Source organism: Aquarana catesbeiana, linkage group LG01, assembly GCF_042186555.1.
Source record: "Aquarana catesbeiana isolate 2022-GZ linkage group LG01, ASM4218655v1, whole genome shotgun sequence".
NCBI lineage: Eukaryota > Metazoa > Chordata > Amphibia > Anura > Ranidae > Aquarana > Aquarana catesbeiana.
In genome coordinates, this window is record NC_133324.1 from 756,998,905 (window position 1) to 757,026,865 (window position 27,961).

The 27,961-nt window shown below is 44.3% G+C and overlaps 1 protein-coding gene across 2 annotated transcripts in view; it reads right to left on the bottom strand.

The window, feature by feature from the left end:
* The window catches only part of FSTL5 (follistatin like 5), a 1,055,781-nt gene that overhangs the window by 479,609 nt on the left and 548,211 nt on the right, over positions 1 to 27,961 (bottom strand). For both annotated transcript variants that reach the window (XM_073606014.1, XM_073606023.1), the window contains exon 6: positions 15,997 to 16,117. In XM_073606014.1, coding sequence (XP_073462115.1) covers positions 15,997 to 16,117 — 121 coding nt within the window. The remainder of the gene's footprint in view (positions 1 to 15,996; positions 16,118 to 27,961) is intronic.

Sequence of the window (27,961 nt, forward strand, 5' to 3'; positions counted from 1 at the left end):
ATATCTCCTATCAAAAGAGAAAAAGGAAGGAATTGCACCGATGGTGGAGCACTTTCTTAAAAAGGGAATTCTAAAAGAGACAGTCTCGCTCTTTAACACACCTATAAATCCAGTGAAATGGCTGGATGGCAGTTATAGGTTTGTACAGGATCTTAGGGCTGTAAACAACTTGGTTGTGCCCATCGCACCTATAGTGCCTGATGTGCCATCACTCCTAACCTCCATTCCGTCCGATGCTGAATATTTTTCTGTGATTGATTTAACAAATGCATATTTTTTGGTCCCGGTGGACCAGGAGAAACAGCCACTACTCGCATTTTGTTTTAGAAATCGCCAAATGACATGGTGTAGATTGACCCAGGGTTATGTGGACTCCCCAGTAGTCTACTCCTCCAGGCAACCTTGCGGTCCATGGTTCAGTCTTGTTACAGTATGTTCATGATTTATTGTTGTGTAGTCCAAGCCAGGTTGCATGCAAAGAGGATGGTGTAGATCTGTTACATTGGTTAGCAGATAATGGTCACAAGGTTTCTAAGAAAAAGCTACAATGGTGCCAGGAAACTGTAGAGTACCTTGGCTTTGTGCTCACCAAAGGAGAGAGGAAAATCAGTCACAAGAGAGCTACGGCTCTAGTGGGTCTGCCCCGCCCACTTACTAAGAAAGATATGCTGTCTTTCTTGGTATGATTGGTTACTGCCGCCAATAGATATCTGATTGTTCCTACTATGATAACCTCCTCAGACAAGCCACAAATGTTGACATGCCAGACTGCATAAAATGGAATGATGAAATATGTAATGCTTTTGTGTACCTTAAAACGGCAATGGTTCCTGCCCCTGGACCTGGATTACCTGAGTTTGGAAAAATGTTTCATTTATTTGCAAGAGACAATTGTAAAACAATGGCGGGAGTCCTAGCGCAAGAGCATGGGGGTAAACTATGCCCTATTGCATTTTTCGCAAAGGTTGTGCTTATGCCAATACAGGGCATGCCGGTGTGTCTCCGAGCATTAGCATCCTGTGCAATGGTTGTGGAAATGGCTACTTCATTTACTCTAGGTCATGTAAATACATTATACACTACCCACAATGTTTCCATTCTACTAAAGAACATTCACACTTAACACATGTCAGCTCAAAGGCTGAGCAGCTATGAGGTGATTTTGTTGTCCAACCCAAAATTTGAGATAAAATATGCATCACCCATCTCTGGTCCCGCTCTTATCCTGAATGGTGATGAGCCCGATGTTCGAGTTGAACGTAAGTTTGACTCGAACATCAGGTGTTCACCTGTTCGCTGAACAGTGAACAATATACGGTGTTCGCAACAAATTCGAAAGCTGCCAGAACACTGTTAAAGTCTATGGGACACTAACATGAAAAATCAAAAGTGCTAATTTTAAAGGCTTTTTAAAGGCTACATATGCAAGTTATTGTCATAAAACATGTTTGGAGACCTGGGTCCTGCCCCAGGGGACATGTATAAATGCAAATTTTTTTTTTTTTTTTCTAAACGGACGTTTTTTCAGGAGCAGTGATTTTTTTAATGCTTAAAGTGAAACAATAAAAATGAAATATTCCTTTAAATATTGTGCCTGGGGGGTGTCTATAGTATGCCTGTAAAGTGGCACATTTTTCCTGTGTTTAGAACAATACCACAGCAAAATGACATTTCTAAAGGAAAAATTGTGATTTAAAACTGATTACGGCTGTAATGAATTGTCGGGTCTCGGCAATATAGATAAAACTTATTGAAAAAAAGAGCATGGGATCCCCCCAGTCCATTACCAGGCCCTTTGGGTCTGGTATGAATATTAAGGAGAACCCCAAACCAAAATTAAAAAAAAAAAATGTGTGGGGGTCCCCCTAAAATTCATACCAGGCCCTTCAGGTTTGATATGGAAATTAAGGGGAACCCTGCGCCAAATTTAAAAAAAAAACGGTGTAGGGGTCTCCCCAAAATCCATACAAGGCCCTTCAGGTCCCACCAAAATCCATAACAGACCCTTATCCGAGCATGCAACTTGGCAGGCTGCATGAAAAGAGGGGGGTAAGAGAGTGCCCCCCCTCTGAACCGTACGAGGCTACATGCCCCCAACATGGGGAGGGTGCTTTGATGGGGACAAGGACCTCATCCCCACAACCCTTGCCCGGTGGTTGTGGGAGTCTGCGGGCAGGAGCTTATCGGAATCTGGAAGCCCCCTATATAAGGGGACTCCCAGACTCCTATATAAGGGGCCTCCCTCCCTGTTTGAAATGGTAACGGGGTACAAATGTACCCCTACCATTTCACAAAAAAAGTGTCAAAATATTAAAAATGATAAGACACAGTTTGGGACAAGTCCTTTAATAAAAAAATAAAAATGTCCCACAATGTCCATTCATCTTCTTCTATCACGCCACCGACGGACCGAAAAAGAAAAAAAATCTGCGACCGATCCGCCTCCATGGAAGGCTCCCACCATGTGACGCTACTTTGCCTTTGACAGTTCTTATATAACTACGGGTAACCGGGTGACCCCGCCCCCTCTGACACCACGGGGACTTCCCATGCTTCCCCATGGCGTCAGAGGGGGTGGGGGTCACCCGTTTACGTAACCCCAAATCAATAGCCATCCTACATTGCAGAGTACACACAGGACAGCAGGATGACATTGCTAGGGAAAAAGCACTGGCAGATAAAATAGCTAAGGAAGTAGCTAACAGGCAGGTAGCCACAATACAGATGCCCTCCCTGGCTCCAGAGATGCCCCTTCTAGACCAAACCTTATCTGACCTCCAGGTACATGCAACCCCACAGGACAATGGAACATTGGATCCAAAGAATCCACACAAAGTGAAACATGAACACCTCATTTACCCATCCACACCGTTCACTCATCTTCAAATTGATTTTACACACATGCCCAAACTAGGCAAGAGACAGGAATATTTACTCGTGATAGTAAACATGTTCTCACGATGGCAGGAAGTGTTTGTTACCACAAGGGAAGATGCACAGACAGTTGTCAGAATTCTTGCACGAGAGGTAATCCCAAGGTGGGCTTGCCCTCTGCAAATGAAGTCAGACAATGGTCCTGCCTTCATAGCCAAAGTGTGTCAAGATTTAGTGAAAACACTTAAGATTGACTGGAAATTTCACATCGCACACCACCCCCAGAGTTCAGGCATAGTAGAAATAATGAATAGGACCCTTAAAGATAAAATCAGGAAGGCCACAGGGGGGAACTTTTAATGGATGGAAAACGGTACTGCCTGCAGTCCTTGCAGAGGTAAGAATGACTCCCTGCAGAGCCACAGGTTTCTCTCCATTTGAAGTCTTGATGGGTAGGTCTTTCCCCACCCCATGGGCTAGACAGCACCTAATGTTAGAAAGAGGGAATCTTGATCTCATACAGGAAGAGTATGTTAAGAAATCGATTGAAACCTTGGACAGAGTTGAAAAATGTGTTGCTCGCACCTCTCCTTTTTCTTCACAGGACACAGGAACCAACTCACCCATTCCAGGTGGGAGACATTGTTGTGGTCCAGTCCTTGAATCGCACCAAGAAGCAAGAGTATCCGTTTGGACCCCCAACTACAGTGATCGCGGTGACCCGAACAGCCATCTTAGTAGAGGGACAGCAGGCTTGAATCCATGCCAGTCATATAAAGAAGGTGAACCAAACACCTAAGAAGCAAGACATAGTACAAAGAGGCGAAGCAGATGATACAAGTCCTCGAATAGTGAGTGAAGAAGGTGATCGAGTCTCTGAAAAAGATGACCTTGCTTATTTCATCACAGACTTCTGCGTAGGTCTTGGGCCTCCTTCTCATACTGACTTTGATGGTGTTCCTACCAACATGGATCATAATTCACTGTATTTATCATCCTGAAGATCTGGGGGCCCTTAAGGTCATATGTGGCCCACCCGATAACACCACTAATAACACACTTACTAGACATAGAAGGGATGTGTATTCAGAGTCTGAGGGAACTAAAACTGATAGTCTCACAGAAAACATGTTGTTACTTAAATTTAAATATAGCTATACTCAGAAATCAGGATATGACAAATGTTTATTATGTAGTAAACTGCATCCTAGTACAGCCCGTATTACCCTTATGGTTGTACCCCTGAATATCACCTCCTTTCTAAGTGGAACACCCCTCATTATTCTCATCAGAGTGCAGATGACACTAGTGAACGGTCCTGTCACCTTCCAAGCCATGGGAAGGAGTCAATTCCCTGATTGGTGTTTTAGATTGGGTAGCTCATCAAAAGGTAGGGAGGTATGCCATCACACTAGGATCAACTTCTCCATGTCCTCAGATCACTCCACAGTTTTTGACACCTCAGATCGTGCCCTAAATCACACCATATATACCCTCATAAGTACCTCTGAACCCCATACTGAGATTGCAAAACTACTCTCACAGCTTGTCCTTGCAGGATTCTCTGAAGGTACCAAGTCCTTAGCAGACAGCCACTAGCCTTGGACAACAGCACATACATTTGTTGTGGAAGGACATGCCATACATGGATTCCTAGTGATCTCCAGGGATGGTGTCACTTAGCCTTATTAGTCTGGATAATAGGAATTCTCTGAGACAATGAGGGAAGTCACTTGCTCAAGGCTGGTGTTCATCCTAGATACCCCCTTGAACACCGTTATGCCAGGTCATTGTTTTTGGAAAAGGACATGGCCTGGGCATGGTTCCCCTCAGGAACCGGATGGGTTATTGACATGATGAAAAGGCTAAATAATTACTCTGGGATTTTGGATGAGATACTCGATAAAAATTCTGCTGACATTACCAGCCTTAACTTAGAAACTAGAGCAATAAGAAAGCAGCTAGAGCTCCATGACTTGGCCATCGAAAGCATGAGCACAGCCCTTACAGTGTTATGCGAGGTAACAAAGGATTACTGTATGAGTGTTGCACCTGGATACACAATACCAGTATGGAGGCGCCCGATTATTTAGACATAATTGCTCAGCACAGGAAGGAGGTTGACAAATTACAGGTTGAAGCAAGGGACCTTGCTACTTGGAACCCCCTGGGTAACGTGGGAGGGTTTGGTTTCGGTGGAGTTACTTCCTGGATCAGGGATATTGCTATGTTTGTTGTAATGATTTTGCTTATGGCATTACTTCTGTATGCCTGCTTTAGGTTTATGTGCATGACTTCCGGAGGTACTCGAACTCCCGAACACAACTGCTGCTACTAATAAGATGTACCTCAACTCTTATTATGGTCACCAAGATGAGTATGTCACAATGAGAAAAAAACAATGTGACTCCATCTTGCCCTCAGAGGGTCATATAGCTTTAATTTGGTCTCAGACTTTATATTCTAGCTTATTCTGTCATTCCAGCTTTGTGACTGCATTTTGCAATGAAAAAACAATAGGAAAACAGCTTGCCCAATCATTCATATGCTATATATAATTGTGGTCTACTCTGGCTTTCCTGTTCCTTGTTCTTTAGGCCATGGGACAGGATGCATGACTTATGAGTCATGGCCAGATGGCCTATTCACTTTTTGTAACCTTATGTTGATTATGTTTTTAGGGGTTATAAGGTTTGTATAGCCATATAGTGCTGAATTGTTTAATTATACAAGATATCATTATATTCCTTTACTAACCACTCCTCCCTCCCCTATTGTGATTGGTAAGCTGAACCAAATATAATCTGTATACACGCCCAATAAAATAAGCATTTTCTTTGAACTTACTCCTTGTATCTCATGTTCATTTGAAAATGTCTCATGGTACCGGGGGTCTTCGGTGGTCTGCAATATTAAACCTTGGGTGGCCTGTCACGTACCTGAAGTACCCTAAAACCCCTTCAGGTGCCTCCTTCCAGGCAGTTCATTACATGTTCAACAGAATTTGTTGTTTATGTCCTGTGATGCCCGTACGTTGGTTGTACTATACGTACCCTTCGTAGAATAGGCGAACGCCGTAGGTTTATTAATAAAAGGTTTTGACAAACATAGCGTTCCACACCATTTCCTCCAGGCACACAATAAAGACATTCGATGCCTTGAGGTCTTGGCAATTGAGAGCATCCCTAAATGTACTCTGACTGAGAACAAGAAGTTTTCCCTCCTTCGCAGAAGGGAAACTTTTTTGGATCTATCTGTTGGGTTCTCTGACGCCTGGGGGCCTCAATGAGAAACTCGAAATCCACAGCGTCATGTGATCTCTTTTTATATGGCCCTTGTTAGACTGAGCAGGTTCATGTATTGGCTCATCTAAATATCAATTAATATTATTCTTGTGACTTATTTTTAGTATTTATCTTTAGTTTTAAATATAATATAATATATATAAAAAGGAATTGGTGGGGAGCGCTAAAGTGACGTTGTAGTTAAATAATTAGTTTGAAATTATATGTGTAATTAAAAAATACAGTGAAAAACCACTGCACACCAGCCTGCCTATATATATATATCCAAAACATCAACCTTAAGTAATATAAATTATGCCTAAATGGGTATCAGTAATTGCACAGGCAAAGTGCTTCAATTCCTAAACAAACAAAAAAATGATCATAAATGACCCAAATATGATCATATAACATAATACATCATATAGCATAAAACATAACATGTGATTCACACGTGAAACATAAATCCATAAAAGTCCATAAGTGATAATAAATCCTTGTCTGGATCTGGAGTTCAAACGAACAGTGGAACTGTTGCTCATGGAATGGGTGTCAGCTTACCAGATGTAGTTGACCAATTTAGTGAAAAAAAGGTCAAATAGGCTTTATATGTGGGTACTAAGTATTATATCTTCATATGCACATACATTCATTTTTTGGAATGTATTACATTAATCGCATCATCTTTCTCTGACTGTGGATGCTAGCATATTATTAATGCTTTGTTTTTTAATATATCCCCATTAATCTGTCCGTGACCGATCATTTTCTTCTTCTTTTTCCTTTTCTTCTTCGTTTTCTTTTTTTTCTTTTTTCTCATAGGTGTGTTTTCTTGTTTTTTTCCTCATATGTATGTGTCATGGGAGCATTGCTTGTGCACGTGTGTGTACATACACATATGTACAGTATATATACTGTGTGCGTGTCTGTTTTCTACACGTGTCGTGTAGATATTGTTCTTCCGGACATGTGTATATACGTATATGTTTTTTTTACATATATGTCCAACGTTAACATCAGTGGTATATATAATAATGTTTTTCTATTCATTTTTTTTCTAATTATTATCATTGTTTATTTAAATTCTATTTTTATTTTTATTTTCATTTAAATTTATTTATAATTTTTTTACATTTAGTATGTGTATATCAAGCAGCAGCCTTTCACGTATTTTGTCTTACAATAGTATTTGTTTACACGCTTTGTGTAACTTATTATGTTTTTAGCTGTGACCTTAGGGTGAGAAGGGTTAACAGCACTTAGTAGGCTTGCTTTCTCCCACTTAATAACCTCAAATTCCTTTAAATTTTCCTGTTGCCGTTCCCTCCACAGCTTTGATAAAGAGCATGTGCGCAAAAAATGTAAGCTACGGCAACCTTTTCAGCTTACGGTTCACCACTACACACAGGGTTCCTGCTTCCGGAGCAGTGCTGATGTCATCTCGCGCGCCTGGATCCAGTGGCTTACGCTTGGATTTCTGTTCCCCATTTCTCCAGTGTTTGGCAGCTGCACTGGGTATCAGTTTTATCCACATATACCCACATATGACTGACAGTTTCTAGCGCTTCAGGAACTTGTTGTTTGTTTAAACTAAAATATAACCATTCAAGCAAATAGAGAGTAATCTTGTCTTTAATTATATGGTTATATGAATGAAAAATAAACATAAATCAGAAAATGAGGAGCCCATTCCATTTTTTGTTTGACCATGGTTAATAGATGGGTGCTTGAAGATACTATAGTAGATAGCACCACACAAACCACAATGCAATGAGGAGATGTCAATATACATATACCTAATTTCTTATGGAGCACCGCTTTGACATTTTTTTTAGGCAAAATTATGTCATTATGACATCACAGGGGATGAGTATTTAGTTGTGTATGTTAACTAATTTGTACATACAGTATATACCCTTTATTGCATTGTGAATTGTAACTATGTTACCTTGAGGAAGGGACCCTGCGTGGCCCCAAAATGTTAGCTTATTTGACTGATGTGACTGTGCACTGATAAAATAGTGCATATGTTTGGAAAAGAGTGGCTGTGACATCATATCACGTTATGTTGCATGATCAATGGCTTCCCCAAAGAGACAAAATGTTTTCTCTCTCATGTCTCACATCCAGAAAAAGCACTGATCACTCTAATACCATCAGCGCTATGAATTGTGTTCAAGGACTTTCCTGTGACGTCACGGGGAATGCCACAGGGAAGTCCCGTCATGTCCCGTGCGTCAGAGGGGGGCGGGGTCACCGGGTGGCCCCGCCCCCGTTATTTAAGAACTGTCAGACGAGGAGACGCCGTCACACAGCGGGAGCCTCTCTCCATGCCAGCATGGATGCGGAGCGGCCCGGAGAAGAAGATGAAGAAGAGAAGAAAAGAAGAAGATGAAGAAGAGAAGAAGATGAAGAGAAGAGCGGGAGCCTCCCCCCATGCCATGGGTGCGGAGCGGCCCGAGGAGAAGAAGATAGAAGACGCCTCGGAGGAGATGCTGGACGAGAACGCCGGAGGAAGAACCAGAAGAGCCAGAAGAACCAGAAGAAGAAGAAGATGAAGGAAGATAGAAGAAAGAAGAAAGAAGAAGCATTTAAATAAAGGAATTGTCAAAAACTGTCTCTTGTCATTTTTAACAATTTTGACAGTTTTTTAGTGAAATGGTAGGTTCACACGGGGGGGGGGCGGGATCTGGGGGTCCCCTTGTTAAAGGGGGCTTCCAGATTCTGATAAGCCCCCCGCCCGCAGACCCCCACAACCACCAGCCAGGGTTGTGGGGATGAGGCCCTTGTCCTAAGTATCAATGAACTTCTATGTGTATTGTTGGACCGGCAATGCAATAGCCGCGAGTAGTTTTAAATGGCTTTTTTCCTTCGAAATGTCATTTTGCTGTCAGACTGTTCTAAACACGGGAAACATGCGCCCCTTTACAGGCATACTATAGACACCCCCCAGCTACGAAATTTAAAGGGATATTACACTTTTATTGTTTGACTTTAAGCATTATTAAAATCACTGCTCCTGAAAAAACGGCCGTTTTTGAAACTTTTTTTTGCATTGATCCATGTCCCCTGGGGCAGGACCCAGGTCCCCAAACACTTTTTATGACAATAACTTGCATATAAGCCTTTAAAATGAGCACTTTTGATTTCTCCCATAGACTTTTAAAGGGTGTTCCGTGGCATTCGAATTTGCCGCAAACACCCCAAATTGTTGGCTGTTCGTCGAACTTGCGAACAGCCAATGTTCAAGTCGAACATGGGTTCGACTCGAACTCGAAGCTCATCCCTACCCCCCAGCACTCTGACCCCTCAACACCACAGATATCCCCCCAGGACTCTGACCCATCTATATCCCAGATATCCCCCCAGCACTCTAACCCCTCTACACCCAAGATATCCCCCCAGCACTCTGACCCCTCTACACCCCAGATATCCCCCCAGGACTCTGACCCCTCTATATCCCAGATATCCCCCCGGCACTCTGACCCCTCTACATCCCAGATATTCCCCCAGCACTGTGACCCCCTCTACATCCCAGATATCCCCCCCAGCACTGTGACCCCTCTACAACCCAGATATCCCCCCAGCACTCTGACCCCTCTACAACCCAGATATCTCCCCAGCACTCTGACCCCTCTACACCCCAGATATCCCCCCAGCACTCTGACCCCTCTACACCCCAGATATCCCCCAGGACTTTGAACCCTCTATATGCCAGATATCCCCCCAGCACGCTGACCCCCCTACACCCAAGATATCCCCCCAGCACGTTGACCCCTCTACACCCCAGATATCCCCCCAGCACTCTGACCCCTCTATATGCCAGATATTCCCCCAGCACTCTGACCCCTTTACATCCCAGATATCCCCCCAGCACTCTGACCCGTTCTACATCCCAGATATCCCCCCAGGACTCTGACCCCTCTATATCCCAGATATCCCTCCAGCACTCTGACCCCTCTACATCCCAGATATTCCCCCAGCACTGTGACCCCCTCTACATCCCAGATATCCCCCCAGCACTCTGACCCCTCTACACCCCAGATATCCCCCCAGCACTCTGACCCCTCTACAACCCAGATATCCCCCCAGCACTCTGACCCTTCTACACCCCAGATATACCCCCAGCACTCTGACCCCTCTACACCCCAGATATCTCCCAGGACTTTGAACCCTCTATATGCCAGATATCCCCCCAGCACGCTGACCCCCCTACACCCAAGATATCCCCCCAGCACGTTGACCCCTCTACACCCCAGATATCCCCCCAGCACTCTGACCCCTCTACACCCCAGATATCCCCCCAGCACTCTGATCCCTCTATATGCCAGATATTCCCCCAGCACTCTGACCCCTCTACATCCCAGATATCCCCCCAGCACTCTGACCCGCTCTACATCCCAGATATCCCCCCAGCACTCTGACCCATCTACACCCCAGATATCCCCCCAGCACTCTGACCCCTCTACACCCCAGATATCTCCCCAGCACTCTGACCCCTCTACACCCTAGATACCCCCCCAGCACTCTGACCCCTCTACACCCCATATATCTCCCCAGCACTCTGACCCCTCTACACCCCAGATATCCCCCCAGCAGTCAGACCCCTCTACACCCCAGATATCCCCCCAGCACTCTGAGCCCTTTACATCCCAGCTATCCCCCTAGCACTCTGACCCTTCTGCATCCCAGATATCCCCCAGCACTCTGACCCCTCTACACCCCACATATCCCCCCAGCACTCTGACCCCTCTACACCCCACATATCCCCCCAGCATTCATCCGACCCCTCTACACCCTAGATATCCCCCAGCACTCTGACCCCTCTGCATCCCAGATATCCCCCCAGCATCTGGACCCCTCTACACCCCAGATATCCCCCTAGCACTCTTACCCCTCTACATCACTGATATCCCCCTAGCACTCTGACCCCTCTACATCCCAGATATCCCCCCAGAGCTCCGCCCCTCTACATCCCAGCTATCCCCCAGCACTCTAACCCCTCTACACCCTAGATATCCCCCCAGCACTCTGACCCCTCTACACCCAGATATCCCCCCCAGAACTGTTACCATATACGATAAGATACCCATTGTATTGTGACCCCACTACATCCCTAATACCCCCTACACTGTGGCTTCTCTACATCACTGACACCTCTAGCACTATAGCCACCCAAGCTACCCCAAGCATTGCTATCCCCTATACACTCCAGACCACCCCCAGCATTGTTTTCCCCCATACACCCTTGATATCCCCCAGCACCATTATTCCATCCATGTAATACCCCCTATTCCAGTGGAGATACAGTGCATGTAAACTTTTGTGCCCACCTCCAGTACTGGACTCACCTATACCAATCAAGCAGGTAGAAGGAAGGGGGGGAGGGAGCATCCCTCCGGGCATTCCAAACCCTTCAGTGCAAACAGTGCTGGACAGCTGGGCTCACCATGACACCATCCACAATGCTACTTCCGCAGGTGGGCTATCAGTGCTGCCGACTCAGTAGCTCCCACTCCAGCTCCTACCCCACAGCCTTCATGTCCAGAGCATTCAAGCTGCATGGGGTGGGGTCAGTGTATCACTGGTGCTGCGGCCCTGCCCCTCCCTGCTGGCTGTGAAATAATAGATATCGTTCTGCACAGCACGGCGCACCACTGCCAGCCTGCCTCCCCTGTGTATCCATCACTCTCAGTGCCATCATGTGGCCCCCAATTTTGGGGCAGTGTGGGCTCAAGGACCAGCTGCTTTACGGAAAGTGCAGGGGCCCCCCATGCAGCTGGGGCCCCTGGGTAGTGCCTAGGTGTGCCCACTCATTAAGACAGCCCTGGGTGCAGCCACAGGCCCAGCCAAAAAAAACTGGAAACAGCAGGTTACCTCTAGACAACGACTGTTAAACGAATATTAAATACTTACTATATTAGGGTATCAGTCACCCAAAAGTTTTTATAAGCTAACCAGTGTCCAGCTTTAAGACAAATATGTTGTTAAAATATAAGCAAGTTTATTTCCAAATATTACATTTCTTTCCCAAAAGAATAATAACCAGTTGATATAAATTTCAACTGGTTATTTATTCTTTTTCCAGGAAAAACAACATTTGAGATTTTCACAATGCCTAAAATTTTCACATAACAGGCCTTGCTTGCCAACTCAGCACAAGGTTTCTTTTTTCAGTTTCAGTGTATTTGATGGCATTTACAAAGCCACAGTAAAAAAGAAGCTATTGTTTCTGCCCACATATGAATTGTGTTTGCTACTTCTTGTTTTCAGACATTTGAGATGCTCTCGGCAGCAGATAAACATATACTGGGCTCCGCATTGCCAGGTTCTGAAAGAATTGTTGGATGTTGAATACATCTTTCTTACCCAAGCCTCTGCATTCTCATTTTGTATTACTTGTTAGAAAAGACCATACAATTGACAGCTGGTAAAGAAAAATATATTTTAAAATAACTTCAATTAGGAATGATTAAAGGGAAAGTAGGAAAATTATGTAATGATCAATACTTATCAACTTGATGGTACTATGTTTTTTTAAGTGACTGGACACCAAGAGTTAAATTTCCATTCCTCTTGGACAGTATTAGTATGGATTGTTTGGAAATTTACCAGCCTGGATGAATACATTCCTGATATGCCACAATTACACAGCAACAGTATATTCTTTTAAAAAAAAGCCCAACCTTTCGAAAAAGCCCCAAATAAATTAATTTGTCTAGAATGGTCATCGGTCTGCAGCAGGCAGAATGAATCATTTCCTCTCCTTCAGGTATTAGACTGCTACATTGTAACTCTGTAGCAATCATAAGGTTAGAGGTCGCAGCAGGGGACTGATCGGACATAAGCTAACACAGTCAAGAACTGCACAGGTCCCATGATTTTAATGACTGTGTCATCTCTGGTACATTTATTCTCAGGGAGAAACTATGAACTCTGTAAGAATTAATAAATATTTGTGAGCATCACATTTATACATTACTTAGAAAACATTCATGTAATATGATGCTAGTTAAACTTTAAAGGGAGAGGAAACTTTTTAACAGTATTCCTTAAAGGATAAGTTCACCTTTGGTAACATGTTACATGTAACACCTGTATTTAGGGTGTAACATGTTACCAAAGAGTACCTGCCCACACATCTCTGATCCCCCACTGTGACAGTGGGCGGGGGATCTTCTCCCCGCACCCACTCTCACAATTTAAAAAGAAAAGAGCATGGCTGTGTGGGGCTCTGCTCACATGGCCATGTCATTCATTCACAGAGTTATGTGAATGAATGAACTACAATTACCATCTGCCATAATGGCTGATGGCTTGTAGTTCTCAGTGAACTTTGAGGGTGCTGGTGAGCTTAGTTCTTAATTCTTTAGGCTCTTTAGTAACTGTGTGCCCATACAGGAGATACAGGAGATACAGGCAGGGGGGCTTTTAGAAATGCGTTCTAAAGTTTGCTTACCCTTAACAACATTTAAAGTCACTAGCACTACAGATATTCACTGGTGGACATGGTTTTAGAGGTATCTATTTATGTGTGCATGGATAGGACACAAATTACGTGGATGGCATTGTAGTCAAAATGTTAATGCATTAGGGCTCATAAGGTACAGCCATAGTGCCCCCCCCCGCAATCAACACATACATAAACATGCAGCAGAATAAAATTCATGTGCTATATTAATGTTCATGATCTAAATGACCAATTAATTCAAATTTGTCATATCGAAAAACATCTCTACATTTATCACAACTTCAAATCCATTACATTATAATCCAGTGTTCCAGATTAGGTACCAATGATCTAAACCTCCTTAGGGAGTTTTCAGGTGGAACCTACTTTAGTTAAAACTCAGGCAAGTAGGGTCTGGTGTTCTCTTTGCTATTGATGTATGTAGTGTCTTCATGGCTAAGATCAATAGAGCTCTCTAAGGGCCTCAGAAAAAAGATTACCAAATGATTTTACCAATAATTACACCATAAGGAAAATAATCAACAGGTAGTATAGATTATAAACAACTGCTAATCTGTCCAGGGCTGACTGGCCCAGCAAATTCAACCCACAAGATGATCATTTGATGCTGATATAAGTCTCCAAGAATCCCAAAAGTTAATTGCAGGGTGTTAAGGTAACTCTTTCAATTGGGGTCAACGTGCATTTATTTACAATCAAAAAGAAATTGTACTAATTCAACCAGAATGAGGGAGATGTTAAAGTGGTTGTTAAGCCACTCTAACCTGTTTGCACCACCAGCACTGCCTGCCTCCTATTGTAGTGTCCCCCTCTGTGTGTGATTTATAAAAATAAATGCTGCAAATACCTAATTTCAGAGCCTAGATCACGATCACATGACCAGCCGGATATCTCCTTTCATCCTCTGAGAGATGCAGCGGGCGGGCCGAGGTTCCTCCGCTGACGTCAGTTGGGAGGGGAGGAGGTGGAGAGAGCCAGCCGGTCATGTGATCGCGATCTACGCTCTGAAATGAGGTATTTGCAGCATTTATTTTTATAAATCATACACAGAGGGGGATACTACAATAGGAGGCAGCGCAGATGGTGCCTACAGGTTAGTGTTATTCAAGCAGCAGGAGGGGGGGGGGCACTGTCACGAGCTGACAGGCAGGGAGGGAGGGGGGAGAGAGCACAGAGGAGATAGAGAACAGGGCTGCGGATGAAGGAGGCACATCAACTGACCACAGTGTCAGGGCTCAGCAGCCATAATACACCGTGGTCAGTTTACATAGGGGAGGGCAGAACCAGGCATGATCAGCCAGGTTTTGTAGGTGTTACAGTGGGCTAAATGACACAGCATAAGCACTGTGTCATATAACATGTGGGGCAGGGACCATTTTTTTAGGGTGGGGGTTAACAAACGCTTTAAGTAAAATCCTTTGCTGTCTAAAAAGAACATTAGAACAAGAGTGCGTTTTTCGATAGAAAATATAGCTAAAGGCCAGACCTTTTAAAACCATGTGCTGAAAACTGATCAATTAAAGATATAGTTGTTTGGTGAGAGTAAAGGCAGACATGGTTGCCACAAACCGAAGACAGTGTTTCAGGAAAAGAACCTCATAATAACTGTGAAGCATAGTGGGGCAATATTATGGTTTGTGGTTGATTTGCTGCTTCAGGGCCTGCTTGCAGTCATTGTGTCAAAGTGTGCATGATGACAATGTGAGGCTATCTGTTCTAAATTTAAAGTTGAACTGGAATATCACAATCATGATCTGAAGCAAACTGGCAAATCCACCAAGGAATGGCTCAGAAAGAAGAAATAGAGGTTTATGGACTGGCTTATTCAAAGCTCCTATTTGATTACTGGTAAAACAGCATTGCCATCCCAGGACAGGAAGTGTGTTAGGAGTACAGAACACCTCCTTCACTCCTAATCTCCATAATAGGTTGTTCTGTAGTTTACAGAGGTAAAACAGATGGGGCTAAAATTTAGGAAAACGCAGGCACAGGAATTTAGAAGCTCACCAAAGTTCTGGCAGATCAGCAGGCAATTTTCTGTACTTGTGCTTTAAAGTAACCAAAAATGTCAAATGTGCATTTATTGTTAACAGTATATTTTTGCCCTTAAAAATACATTTTAAAGTTTATATTTAAATATCCGTTCAGTTGTGTCTAACCCTCAACAATTTTATGAGCCAACTCTCTGAGTATCATGTCTAAAATAGATGACAGTCTTTTTCCATAGAATTTTCTTTGCCAGATTTCTAATACATAGGTTGCAATGATTTAAACCAAGGAACCCAAGGCACTAAGCAACTGCACCAAACTCAACATTTACATCATTTCAGTTTGAGTTGATGCAGAATAGTTTTCCTGAGTACTTACTAAATGCTCTGTAGAATTCATCCAGAGACAAATGCTTGTCACCATTTGAATCATCATACTTCATGAGGTCATAGAGGGAACATTCCCGCAACATTTTTCCAAAACCTTCCTGTTTAATTATCTGTAAATAGAAGTAATCATTGTTATCATCATGTCAGCAAAACGAAATGAAGGTTAGAAAACATAAAGTGCTTTTTGAGCAATACAATTATGTAAATACATAATTGATAATTCAGAGGAGGTTGTTCTGAGTCAAAAATGTTACATTTTAACCACCTTAGTACCATAAATGCTACAATCAGCGCATGAGAGCTAACAGTGCTTCCTGATCATTACGCAGCCAGTAAGTGATACTTGGCTGCTAAGTGCAGCCTGTGTTTATATTCTGTGATGCTGTGATTGGTCCGCTCTCTTTGCCTATGATCCACTGTGTCCTATCAGTGCAATCACAAGACAGTGTGTGTTCAGTCATGCACAGCAGTCTAGTTTCCAGAGAATGTACCAATATGTCCACCCAGAACAATAGGGGAGTGAACTGTTCATATATGCATAGTGCTAGTCTGGAAGGGTTAGACAATTGTACAAAAATCCATGACAAAATGAATTAACGACCTCATTACCAAGCTATAGCCATAAGAATGCTACAGTGTGGCTCTCCTGTTCTGGGAGGGTGTCCATGGACCTCCTCCCAGAACCATGTCCCCTGGGGTGCGCATTGGGCACGCTCTGTGACCACTGTGTCCTTAGGGCATAGCTGATCATAGATTGTGGTAAAGGGCCAATTACAGCAGCCCTTTGCCATTTGATAAGTGTTCAGTCTCAGCAGATCACATGTGATCACATGTAAACAGACTTGCCGGTTATTGGCAGTCTTCATGCGCTGTCACAGCATGAGGAAAGGAGAGCCGGTAATCAGCAACTCTGAAAGGGTACACTTACACTGAAAATCAGGGCACTAATCATCAGTGTCCTGATTATGAGTGCAGCCCTAACAGTGCCAATCAGTGCCCATCAGAGCTGCCTATCAGTGCCCACCAGTGCTGCCTATCAGTGCTCGCTACCAGAGCCCCTAGGTGCTGCCTATCAGTGCCACCTATCAGTGCCCATCAGTACTGCCTATCAGTGACGCATCATCAGTGCAGCCTCAACGGTGCCCATCAGTGCATCTTATTAGTGCCCATCAGTGCTGCCTCATCAATGCTCATCAGTGTCCATCAGTGTAGCCTCATCAGTGGTCATCAGTGCCCATCAGGGAAACATCATCCAGTGCCACATTACCATTGCAGCCTCATCAGTGTCCATCAGTGCAGTCTCATGATTTCCCATCAGTGCAGCCTATCAGCGCCCATCAGTGCAGCATCATCAGCACACATCAGTGAAGGAGAAAGATTACTTTTCTTAATCGTACATCACAGGACACAGAGCCATAGTAATTACTACATGGGTTATAGGCCACCTTCAGGTGATGGGCACTGGCACACCCAAGACAGGAAGTCCCCCTCCCTAAATAATCCCTCCCATTACAGGGAGTACATCAGTGTCTAAGGTGTTGGTCACGGTAAAGAAGTTCTAAAGAAAAAACTAGGATCCTCACTGGGTCAAGGAGCTATGCACCAGATCCATTCAAAGTGCCTTAAAGAGGTAAAAGAATGGTACCCGGGCCTTGTGAAAGAAGACACAAGGTTTTGCCCGTAATGCTTCTCCCTGGAAAGCTGGACCCTGGGATCCAGCCCTTTGGTCTTTCTTCCAAATACCTAAAAGCTTTTCTGGCAGGGTGCTATACGGGTTCAGGAAAGAGGACCCCGTAAGTGGGGTCCCAGTCTATCATGACTTGGCCCGCCGTGATGGGTGAAGATTGGGTCTGTCTGGTCTTCAGCAGTATCCTGCGGTGAGGATAAGGTAAGTGAAGACTATCCTAAGGGAAACCTTTGGATTTCTTCTATTTTTTTTAAGTAAACAGTGTCATGCCTATATTTCACCACTAGAGGGTGTGAAAGTCTAAAGCACTTGTCTGATATGCTTACCTTGCCTCTCAGTGTGGATGCTCAGTACTGCTTTGGTCATGGTCAGCTGTCCCCCTCTGCTCTCTAAGCCATCAGCGGAATTGAGGGGGATCGCCCATCTGCCAGGCAATCCCCCTAAATGGATCCTCTTCCTCCGGTACTGCCCCCCCACTAGCTGTCTCAGAGGTGCGCGCACGCACACTCGTATCTTAAATAGATACCATCAGATGGTGGGGAGAAAGGGGGCGGAGCCAAAAGCGGAAGCCGACGTGCCTGTGGATTCAGCATGCACATTCATAATGGCGCAGGGTGGCTGAGAGTTTTTAAAAAGCCTCACTCTTTCTGGCTGAGCAGTCAGTGATACACAGTAGCATCAGGGGCTTGTAAGGTGGTGGAACCAGGCACTTTGTAAAGGGACACATTTACTTAAAGCATCCGGTTTGAGAAGTTAATAGCAGTATATTGTCAGGGCTAGGCTCAGCCCTTCCTTCTCTGAGCTGGCCGCTCAGCTGTCGGCTAATTGCCAACTCCCATCTCTCTCCACAGTTACCCAGCTGTTGTTGATCCTGCTCATCAGTCTTGCCTACTTAAGCTGTCCAGTCCAGAGGAGCTCTGCCTTCGCCTTGATCATATCACAAGAAACTATCTCCTGTGTTCCTGTTTAAAGACTGGCTTTGTTGACATCCCTTCAGGCTACAGATCCTGCTTCCTGTTCCACTACTTTGATCCCTGAATCCTAGCTTGGCTAACGTTCCGGTTACTGAACTTTGACTATGTTTTGACTACGTTTGTTCTTTTTACTTTTATTATTAAACAAGTGTGATTTAACTGTACCTCTGTCTCGGTCTGATTTCATGGTTTCTGACAGATGATATTGCTGGACTAGTACTCAGCAGTTGATGCATTTGGGCTAGTACCTCTGCTTTTGTGCTTAGGACTATGCGTTCCCACAGAGGGGGCTCGGTTACAGCAAAAGGGGGCGCAAAGGCATCACCTTCAGGGTCTGAGGATCCTGGTCATGCTTCTGCAGTTCCTTCCTCTATGGAAAGACCTAATGTAGCCAGTCAGGATGAGCCATTGGTGCTATCAGATATTACTGTCTCTCCTAACATCTCAGCCCCTGCATACGTCACTGAGGATGTTCTTGCTTTGACTTTGGTTGGCTTAGAAGAAAGGTTAGCCTTATTAATTACTAAATCTTCCCGAAAAGGGGGAAAAAGCATGTTAGATCCCCTTCTCCCTCCCTGGACCCCCAGCTCGAGGGACAGTGGGAAGATGAGGTTGAATCACCATCGGAGGACCAAGAAGAGGAGCAATCTGATGACTCCTTTTCAGAAGAGACAGTCTCAGAAGAGCCTGTCTTAACCATTCTCAAAGGTCGCAGGTTCAATCCGTTTCAGAGATGGTTTGTTTAGCCTATAATTTGCCCTCTATTGAGGTTCTTTAAAGCCCCCTCAGGTTTTACATGCTTTTCTTCTCCATCCGTTATTGGAAAAGCTTATGTATGCACCCAGATAAACTTTTTCTTCCTCCTAAAAAGTTTTCTTTACTTTATCCTATGGAGGAAAAATTCACCAAGAAGTGGAGGATGCCAGCAGTTGATGCGGCTATTTCTTGCGTGAATAAAAACCTAACTTGTCCAGAGGACAATGTCCAGGTATTTAGGGACCCAGTGGATAAAAAAACTGGAATCTTTGCTTAAATCCTCCTTTGCTACGGCCGGTGCAGTGGCTTAGCCTGCAGTAGCAGTAATTGGGGAACTGACGCATTTCGAGGGGAACATCCCCTCTTCCTCAGAGCATGGCAGTCATGGCAGTCGACTGCCATGCTCTGAGGAAGAGGGGATGTTCCCCTCGAAACGCGTCAGCCAGCAGTGACTCTTGTGAGCACCTCCGGTGGGCTCTGCTGCTCCTTCACTACATGGTGTGATTGAAGATTGTTTTATACCTTTGTGATCTTTTATTACTGGTTGTAAGTAGTTCCTTTTTATCATTATTATAATAAATTTTACCTTAAGGATAATGCACAAGGCTGATGCGCCCTTTCTTTCTTTTATCTCATTGTCTGCTAGGATTCCCCATCCTTGAGGGCAGCAAGGCCTGTGTTCCAATACCACTTGTTCAGCTACCCACTTGTGCGCAGGAGCTTTTTTCTTTGGAAGTGAACCATATTCTGGTTTGGGCAGAAAAGCATGTACCTTGCCAGAAATGGGACACCCTGGATGTGGACCTATTGGCGTCCAGGTTCAACAAGAAGTTAATCAACTTTATATCACGATCAAGGGACCCACTCGCATGTGGAACAGATGCGTTAGTGGTCCCGTGGGATCAGTTTTCATTGATTTAAGCATTCCCTCCAGTTCAGTTGATACCGCGACTTCTTCGCAGAATCAAGCAGGAGGGGAAGCCAGTAATTTTGGTAGCCCCGGCGTGGCCCAGAAGATCCTTGCATACAGAGATCGTAAAGATGGCAATAGGAGACCCATGGTCTCTTCCACTGCGCCCAGACCTGCTTTCACAAGGACCAGTATTGCATCCTACCTTACGAACGCTAAATTTAACGGTTTGGCTATTAAAGCCCATATTCTGAAAAATCGAGGGCTTTCAGGTTCAGTGATTTCTACCCTGATTAATGCTAGGAAGCCAGCCTCCAGAGTCATTTATTATAGAATCTGGAAATCTTATGTCTCTTGGTGTGAAGTACAGTGGGGATGGAAAGTATTCAGACCCCCTTAAATTTTTCACTCTTTGTTATATTGCAGCCATTTGCTAAAATCATTTAAGTTCATTTTTTTTCCTCATTAATGTACACACAGCACCCCATATTGACAGAAAAACACAAAATTGTTGACGTTTTTGCAGATTTAATAAAAAAGAAAAACTGAAATATCACATGGTCCTAAGTATTCAGAGTCTTTGCTCAGTATTTATTAGAAGCACCCTTTTGATCTAATACAGCCATGAGTCTTTTTGGGAAAGATGCTAAATGTTTTGCACACCTGGATTTGGGGATCCTCTGCCATTCCTCCTTGCAGATCCTCTCCAGTTCTGTCAGGTTGGATGGTAAACGTTGGTGGACAGCAATTTTTAGGTCTCTCCAGAGATGCTCAATTGGGTTTAAGTCAGGGCTCTGGCTGGGCCATTCAAGAACAGTCACTGAGTTGTGAAGCCACTCCTTCGTTATTTTAGCTGTGTGCTTAGGGTCATTGTCTTGTTGGAAGGTAAACCTTTGGCCCAGTTTGAGGTCCTGAGCACTCTGGAGAAGGTTTTCGTCCAGGATGTCTCTGTGCTTGGCCGCATTCATCTTTCCCTCAATTGCAACCAGTCACCTTGCAGCTGAAAAACACCCCCACAGCATGATGCTGCCACCACCATGCTTCACTGTTGGGACTGTATTGGACAGGTGATGAGCAGTGCCTGGTTTTCTCCACACATACCGCTTAGAATTAAGGCCAAAAAGTTCTATCTTGGTCTCATCAGACCAGAGAATCTTATTTCTCACCATCTTGGAGTCCTTCAGGTGTTTTTTAGCAAACTCCATGCAGGCTTTCATGTGTCTTGCACTGAGGAGAGGCTTCCGTCGGGCCACTCTGCCATAAAGCCCCGACTGGTGGAGGGCTGAAGTGATGGTTAACTTTCTATAACTTTCTCCCATCTCCCGACTGCATCTCTGGAGCTCAGCCACAGTGATCTTTGAGTTCTTCTTTACCACTCTCACCAAAGCTCTTCTCCCCCGATAACGCAGTTTGGCCAGACGGCCAGCTCTAGGAAGGGTTCTGGTTCAGGCAGTTCCTTTGACCTCATGATTCTCATTTGCTCTGACATGCACTGTGAGCTGTAAGGTCTTATATAGACAGGTGTGTGGCTTTCCTAATCAAGTCCAATCAATAATCAATAATCAAACACAGCTGGACTCAAATGAAGGTGTAGAACCATCTCAAGGATGATCAGAAGAAATGGACAGCACCTGAGTTAAATATATGAGTGTCACAGCAAAGGGTCTGAATACTTAGGACCATGTGATATTTCAGTTTTTATTTTTTAATAAATCTGCAAAAATGTCAACAATTCTGTGTTTTTCTGTCAATATGGGGTGCTGTGTGTACATTAATTAACATTACATTAATGATTTTAGTAAATGGCTGCAATATAACAAAGAGTGAAAAATTTAAGGGGGTCTGAATACCTTCCGTCCCCACTGTATGTCATAGGTAGGATTCTTGCCTTTCTACAGCTGGGGGTAGAAATGAAACTGGCCTTGAGTACTATCAAGGGTCAAATCTCGGCCTTGTCGGGGGCGTGGCTTGCCGGCTTGTGTGGATGGCTGCCTAGATTAACAGCTCCACAGTTTATCCAGCTAAAGCGACCTAAATAGCGGCTCCTGTGAAGGGGAAACACACTCATCAGCTGCCCAAACACTCCAGTACAGCGGATAGACATGCTGAAGAGGAGAAAATCATCCACACTCCCCAGGAAACTGACATACTATTATGCCCTGTCAGACCTGACGAGCGGCCAAGATGGCGCCGGCGGCGGCCGTGACATGACAGAGCGGCTCTCCTCTTCACATATAAATCAGAGCCTCACACTGACTCCGGAGCTCCACCGATCCTCAGACATACAGGGTGAGTGCTCTCCTCCTAACTCACCCACAACTTCCAGCCCTGCCAAAACTCGGCTCAGAACGGATGAGCCACAGCAGACACAGCCTGTCACAGCTGCATGCCTGTTCACTCTCCCTCCTCCTCAAAAATCATCAGTGCTAGATGCATTCCCTGACTCAGATCAGCCACTATCTGAGAACACCATGAAAAACATGCTACTCTCACTAAGACAAACACTTTATACTGATCTTTCCACAGCTGTCTCCTCACTCTCACTAACTGTTAATCAGCACGATCAAGCCATAACACAAATGGATGCCAAGATGGGAGATTTATTCTCTGCTCATAATGACCTAGTGGATGGCTTTGCAGACCATGAAGATGAACTTCAAATAATTAATCTGAAGCTCGCAGACCTCGAAGACCGCTCCAGGCGAAATAATATTAAATTCCGTAATATTCCAGAGTCGATCCAACAATCAGATCTGGTACAATTTCTGCAATCCCTAATGCGTGCCCTTTCGCCTGACCTATCTGCCCGGGACATGGAAATTGACAGGGCACATAGATTACCAAAGCCATCTCACCGTCCTGCTTCCACTCCCAGGGATGTTTTAGCACGTATCCACTTTTTCACTGTTAAGGAAAAAGTAATGCACGCAGCTAAACGAACCGCGAGACTCCCTGATCCTTTCGCCAACATCGCTCTGTATGCTGATTTATCCAAAGCAACAATGGAAAATCGTAGACAGCTGTCGACTATAACCAAAGCACTTCAGAATCATAAGATACCCTACAAATGGGGTTTCCCTACTAAACTACTCATTACTCATCAAAACAAAACGCATGTAGTTCGCACCCTCTCTATGGGTCTTACACTCCTGAGAAACTGGCACATCATCCCGGAGGAACGGCCATGCCCTTCTGATCACCCTCCAATTCACATGGAGACCGGAGGAGACGCTCCAAATCCCTGACATATACGATCCGTACCCTTCTACATATCCACTAAATAGCTGGGAAACTGTAATGCCTCTATCCAGTACTTGCCTGCCTGTTCAGAGATCCCTGTCCCACGTTGTGGACATCAGTTCTCTCCCCCCTGCTGATTGTTTGCAGTAGTTTCTGCACATTGAGCCCAGATCTCTTTTGTTACTGGGCTCGCCCTTTTTAATCACAGACCCTCTACCCACTCCCTACACCAGCCACTCTCTACCCACTTTTCTACCTAGCTATACCCGGGTCGCTACCCCCTTAAACATCAGACAACCCATCTCGTTCACAACACATTAAGTGAGCTTAACGACTCGAATTACGCCGATCAAGCACCACCCAGACCTGGGGACAACTGGGGACAATCCTCCCTGTCTTTACTATTCTAGAATGGCTTTTAAAATTGTCTCTATTAATGTCAGGGGCCTAAACTCCCCACAGAAGAGATCCACACTCCTCAGAGAAGCCAATACCCAAAAAGCTGATATACTTTTAGTACAAGAGACTCATTTTGCAATTGCCAAAACTCCCAGATTCACTCTAAAAAATTTTGATCAGGTTTTTTTGGCCTCAGATCAGAAGAAGAAAGGTGGAGTCCTCACCGCCATACGAAACACACTACAATTCAAACTACATCAATTAATCGCGGACCCCCGTGGCCGCTTTCTGATCCTCATATGCGATGTAAATCAAATCACCTATACATTGGTCAACATTTATGGACCGAACAAACGACAACTGAGCTTCCACAACCGAATATACAAGAAAATAACACAACTTCGTAAAGGGAGACTTCTTATAGGAGGCGACTTCAACATAATTGGAGATCCCAGCTTGGACACTACATCCACGACTAGAAACCATCGATCTGCTCTGAACCCCTTTCTTCAAGCAAATGATCTTTATGATCCATGGAGATGCCAACACGGTAACGAACGTGACTTTTCCTACTTCTCCTCTTCTCAACTTTCATACTCCCGCATTGACTTCTTCCTTGTTGATAAACTCACCCTTCAAGACGTCACACACTCCGACAATGGATCCATCACATGGTCGGACCATGCACCCATCTCCCTTACTGTGGGAAACTGTGGTCGAAGGACAACCAGAATATGGAGACTTGACTCTTCCCTCATCTCTGATCCAAGTATTGTTCAAAAAATTGCTACTGAACACTGCTCCTACTTTGAAATGAACAATCAACCGGATATTGATAGGTTTGTACTTTGGTCAGCATATAAAGCCTACATGCGTGGTGTTTTAATTAAGCTTCATAGCAATGTTAAAAACCAGAGGTCTAAGCAGATTGACGAGGTCCTTTCCCAAATCACCCGGTTAGAAAACCAAAATAAACTTGCTCCATCTCCACAACTAGCCAGTGACCTACTAGAGCAGCGGCAAAAACTCCGTTCACTTTTACTCTTTAAATTTGAAAAAAATCTCAAATTCACTAAGGCCAAATATTATGCTTTAGGAAACAAAGCTGGAGCCTTACTAGCCCGACAAGTCAAGGCTCAATGGGCTAAAAATAAAATAGCTTCCCTTCACCATCCCACCACCAAACAACTATTAACAAACCCACAGGATATAGCTAACGCCTTTAGCGACTATTACTCATCCCTCTATAACCTTGCAAGTGACACAGCTACCCCCCAACCTACAGACCAAAGCATACACAATTTCCTGTCTAGTATTGATCTCCCGACTATATCCCCTACTCAGTCTGAGGAGCTCTCTCGACCCTTTTCAGACGAAGAAGTCCTGAAGGCCATCAACACTCTACCTCTCCACAAATCACCTGGAGAGGATGGCTTCACAAACGAATTTTACAAAACATTTGCAAAACCCATTGCCCCCCACCTAACTGACCTCTTCAACTCTGCTGCCACCTCTGGTTCTCTACCACTTGACATGTTACGATCAATTATCACTACTATTCCCAAACCAGAAAAAGACCCCACCTCCACAACTAATTACAGACCGATCTCGCTTCTTAACACGGATGTCAAAATATTTGCAAAAGTCATGGCACACAGATTGATGACCTGTCTTCCTTCTCTGGTGCACCCGGATCAAGTAGGCTTTATGCCGGACAGACAGGCCCCGGATGCAACAAGAAGGGTCATCAATCTAATTCATCAGGTCACCCGATCTCGAACGCCTTCTCTGCTACTTTCATTGGATGCAGAGAAGGCGTTCGATAGAGTGCACTGGGGATTTTTAAGAGCAGTACTATCCAAATTTGGTATCACCGGCAGGTTTCAAACTGCCATACTCTCACTTTATTCAAATCCATCCGCCAGAGTGCTAACAGACGGAACCCTGTCTACACCATTCGCGATCACTAACGGCACTCGCCAGGGTTGCCCACTCTCCCCTCTCGTCTTTGCTCTACTTATGGAACCTCTAGCAGCAAAGATTAGAGAAGATGAGCGCATTTCAGGCATCATACACAGCGACAAGGAACACAAAATAAGCCTCTTTGCCGATGATGTCATACTACTGATCACAAAGCCAGCCCATTCTATCCCAGCAATCCAAGACATCATTGCTCAATTTAGCTCTGCCTCCTTCTATAAAGTTAACTCCTCTAAGTCCCTGATCCTCCCACTTAATCTCACAAGCAATCAACAATCCCTCCTGGAGAGGACTCTCCCCTATTCTTGGACGAAACAATCCATCTCATATTTAGGTATCAAATTAGCCCCCTCTCTTCCCCAACTCTATGACCTAAACTACCGTGCTTTCCAAAAATTACTTCCACAACTTCTTAACCAAATACGCACAACAGGACTCTCTAAATTAGGAAGGATTGCCTCCTTTAAAATGCTTATCCTCCCTAAACTACTTTACCTATTTCGTACAGTGATTATACCTATACCCCACTCCTTCTTCACATCCATACAAAAACAACTTTCCAGATATATTTGGGAAACCAAACCACCAAGATGCGCTCACTACATCCTAACCAGACACCATAAAAAAGGAGGGGTAGGCCTTCCCCACGTACAAACTTATTACTACGCTTCCATCCTGGATCAGCTCTACTATTGGTGGCACCCAAACCCCAATAAGTCCTGGTCGATCATGGAATCATCTTCCTTCAAACCAAACACCCTACGTGAGGTACTCCTTCTCACGTCAGTGGGCTCTCTACTAAACACAAGGACGGATCCCCCGTCAATCACGGCCTCGTTGACAGTATGGAAGAAATTCACCCAGATGACCTCTACAGGTCACCCGTCACATACAGTACCAATCCCTATCAGATCGTTAATGTTGCTGCTACCTAACCTAAACCTACAAAATTGGCAGAAACACAAGATCAATACTATCTCAGACCTCTACCACACAAACAGTTCCCTAAAAACTTTCACAAATCTCCAAACCAAATACAAGCTTCCCCACACAGAAGCCTTTACATTCCTGAGGATCTCCCACTTCCTTCAATCATCTAAACTTCCCACTATGACCAAAATACCTGAACCAATACACAACTTCTATACACACACGACTTACCCAAAGCATGGTATCTCCACAATGTACTCTGCACTGAATGACGATCGGCCCTACTCCCAAATACCATCTCTCTCAAAATGGTCAGAAGAACTAAACATTCCTATTACCCCCAATATGTGGACACGTGCCTTTAAACATACCTTCTCAGCTTCCCACTGCTCTAACCACTGGGAATCATATCAAAAAACGATACATAGATGGTATCTCACACCCTACCGTCTCTCTAAATTCTTCCCAGGACATCCCTCTACATGCTGGAGAACATGTGGAAGCACAGGTACTCTAACACACATCCTATGGTTTTGCAGATCTATAGGTTCGTTCTGGAAACAAATATTTACCATGATCTCTAACATATCCCAGGTAACAACGCCTCCTAATCCCTCGTTAGCATTACTACATCTGGGCATTGAAAAATTTCCTACCAGGTCACGAGTAGTAATAGTGCATCTTCTACTCGCAGCAAAACTAAATATTGCCAAACTCTGGAAATCTACAGATTCTCCTTCCATTGCCAATACAATTACTGATCTGAACCTTCAGTGTGAAATGGAAAAATTAGTAGCTAGGAAGAATCTAACTATGGAAAAATTTTTGTATAACTGGTCTACCTGGCTTACACATCCAAAATGCTCCGTATCATTATAATGTACTCACTATTTCTCAACTTCCCCTTAGCTTGCTTTGTCTTCTTTATCCACACTCATACTATACATTAATAACTCATTAAGCTGGTTGGTGTTCCTCCCCACCCTTCACCTCCCCTCCCCACCCCCCCGTCTGGAGCTACTCTGTTTCTTTGTTTGCATTAATAAGCATGATCCACCACTGTTTAGTCTCATTTGTA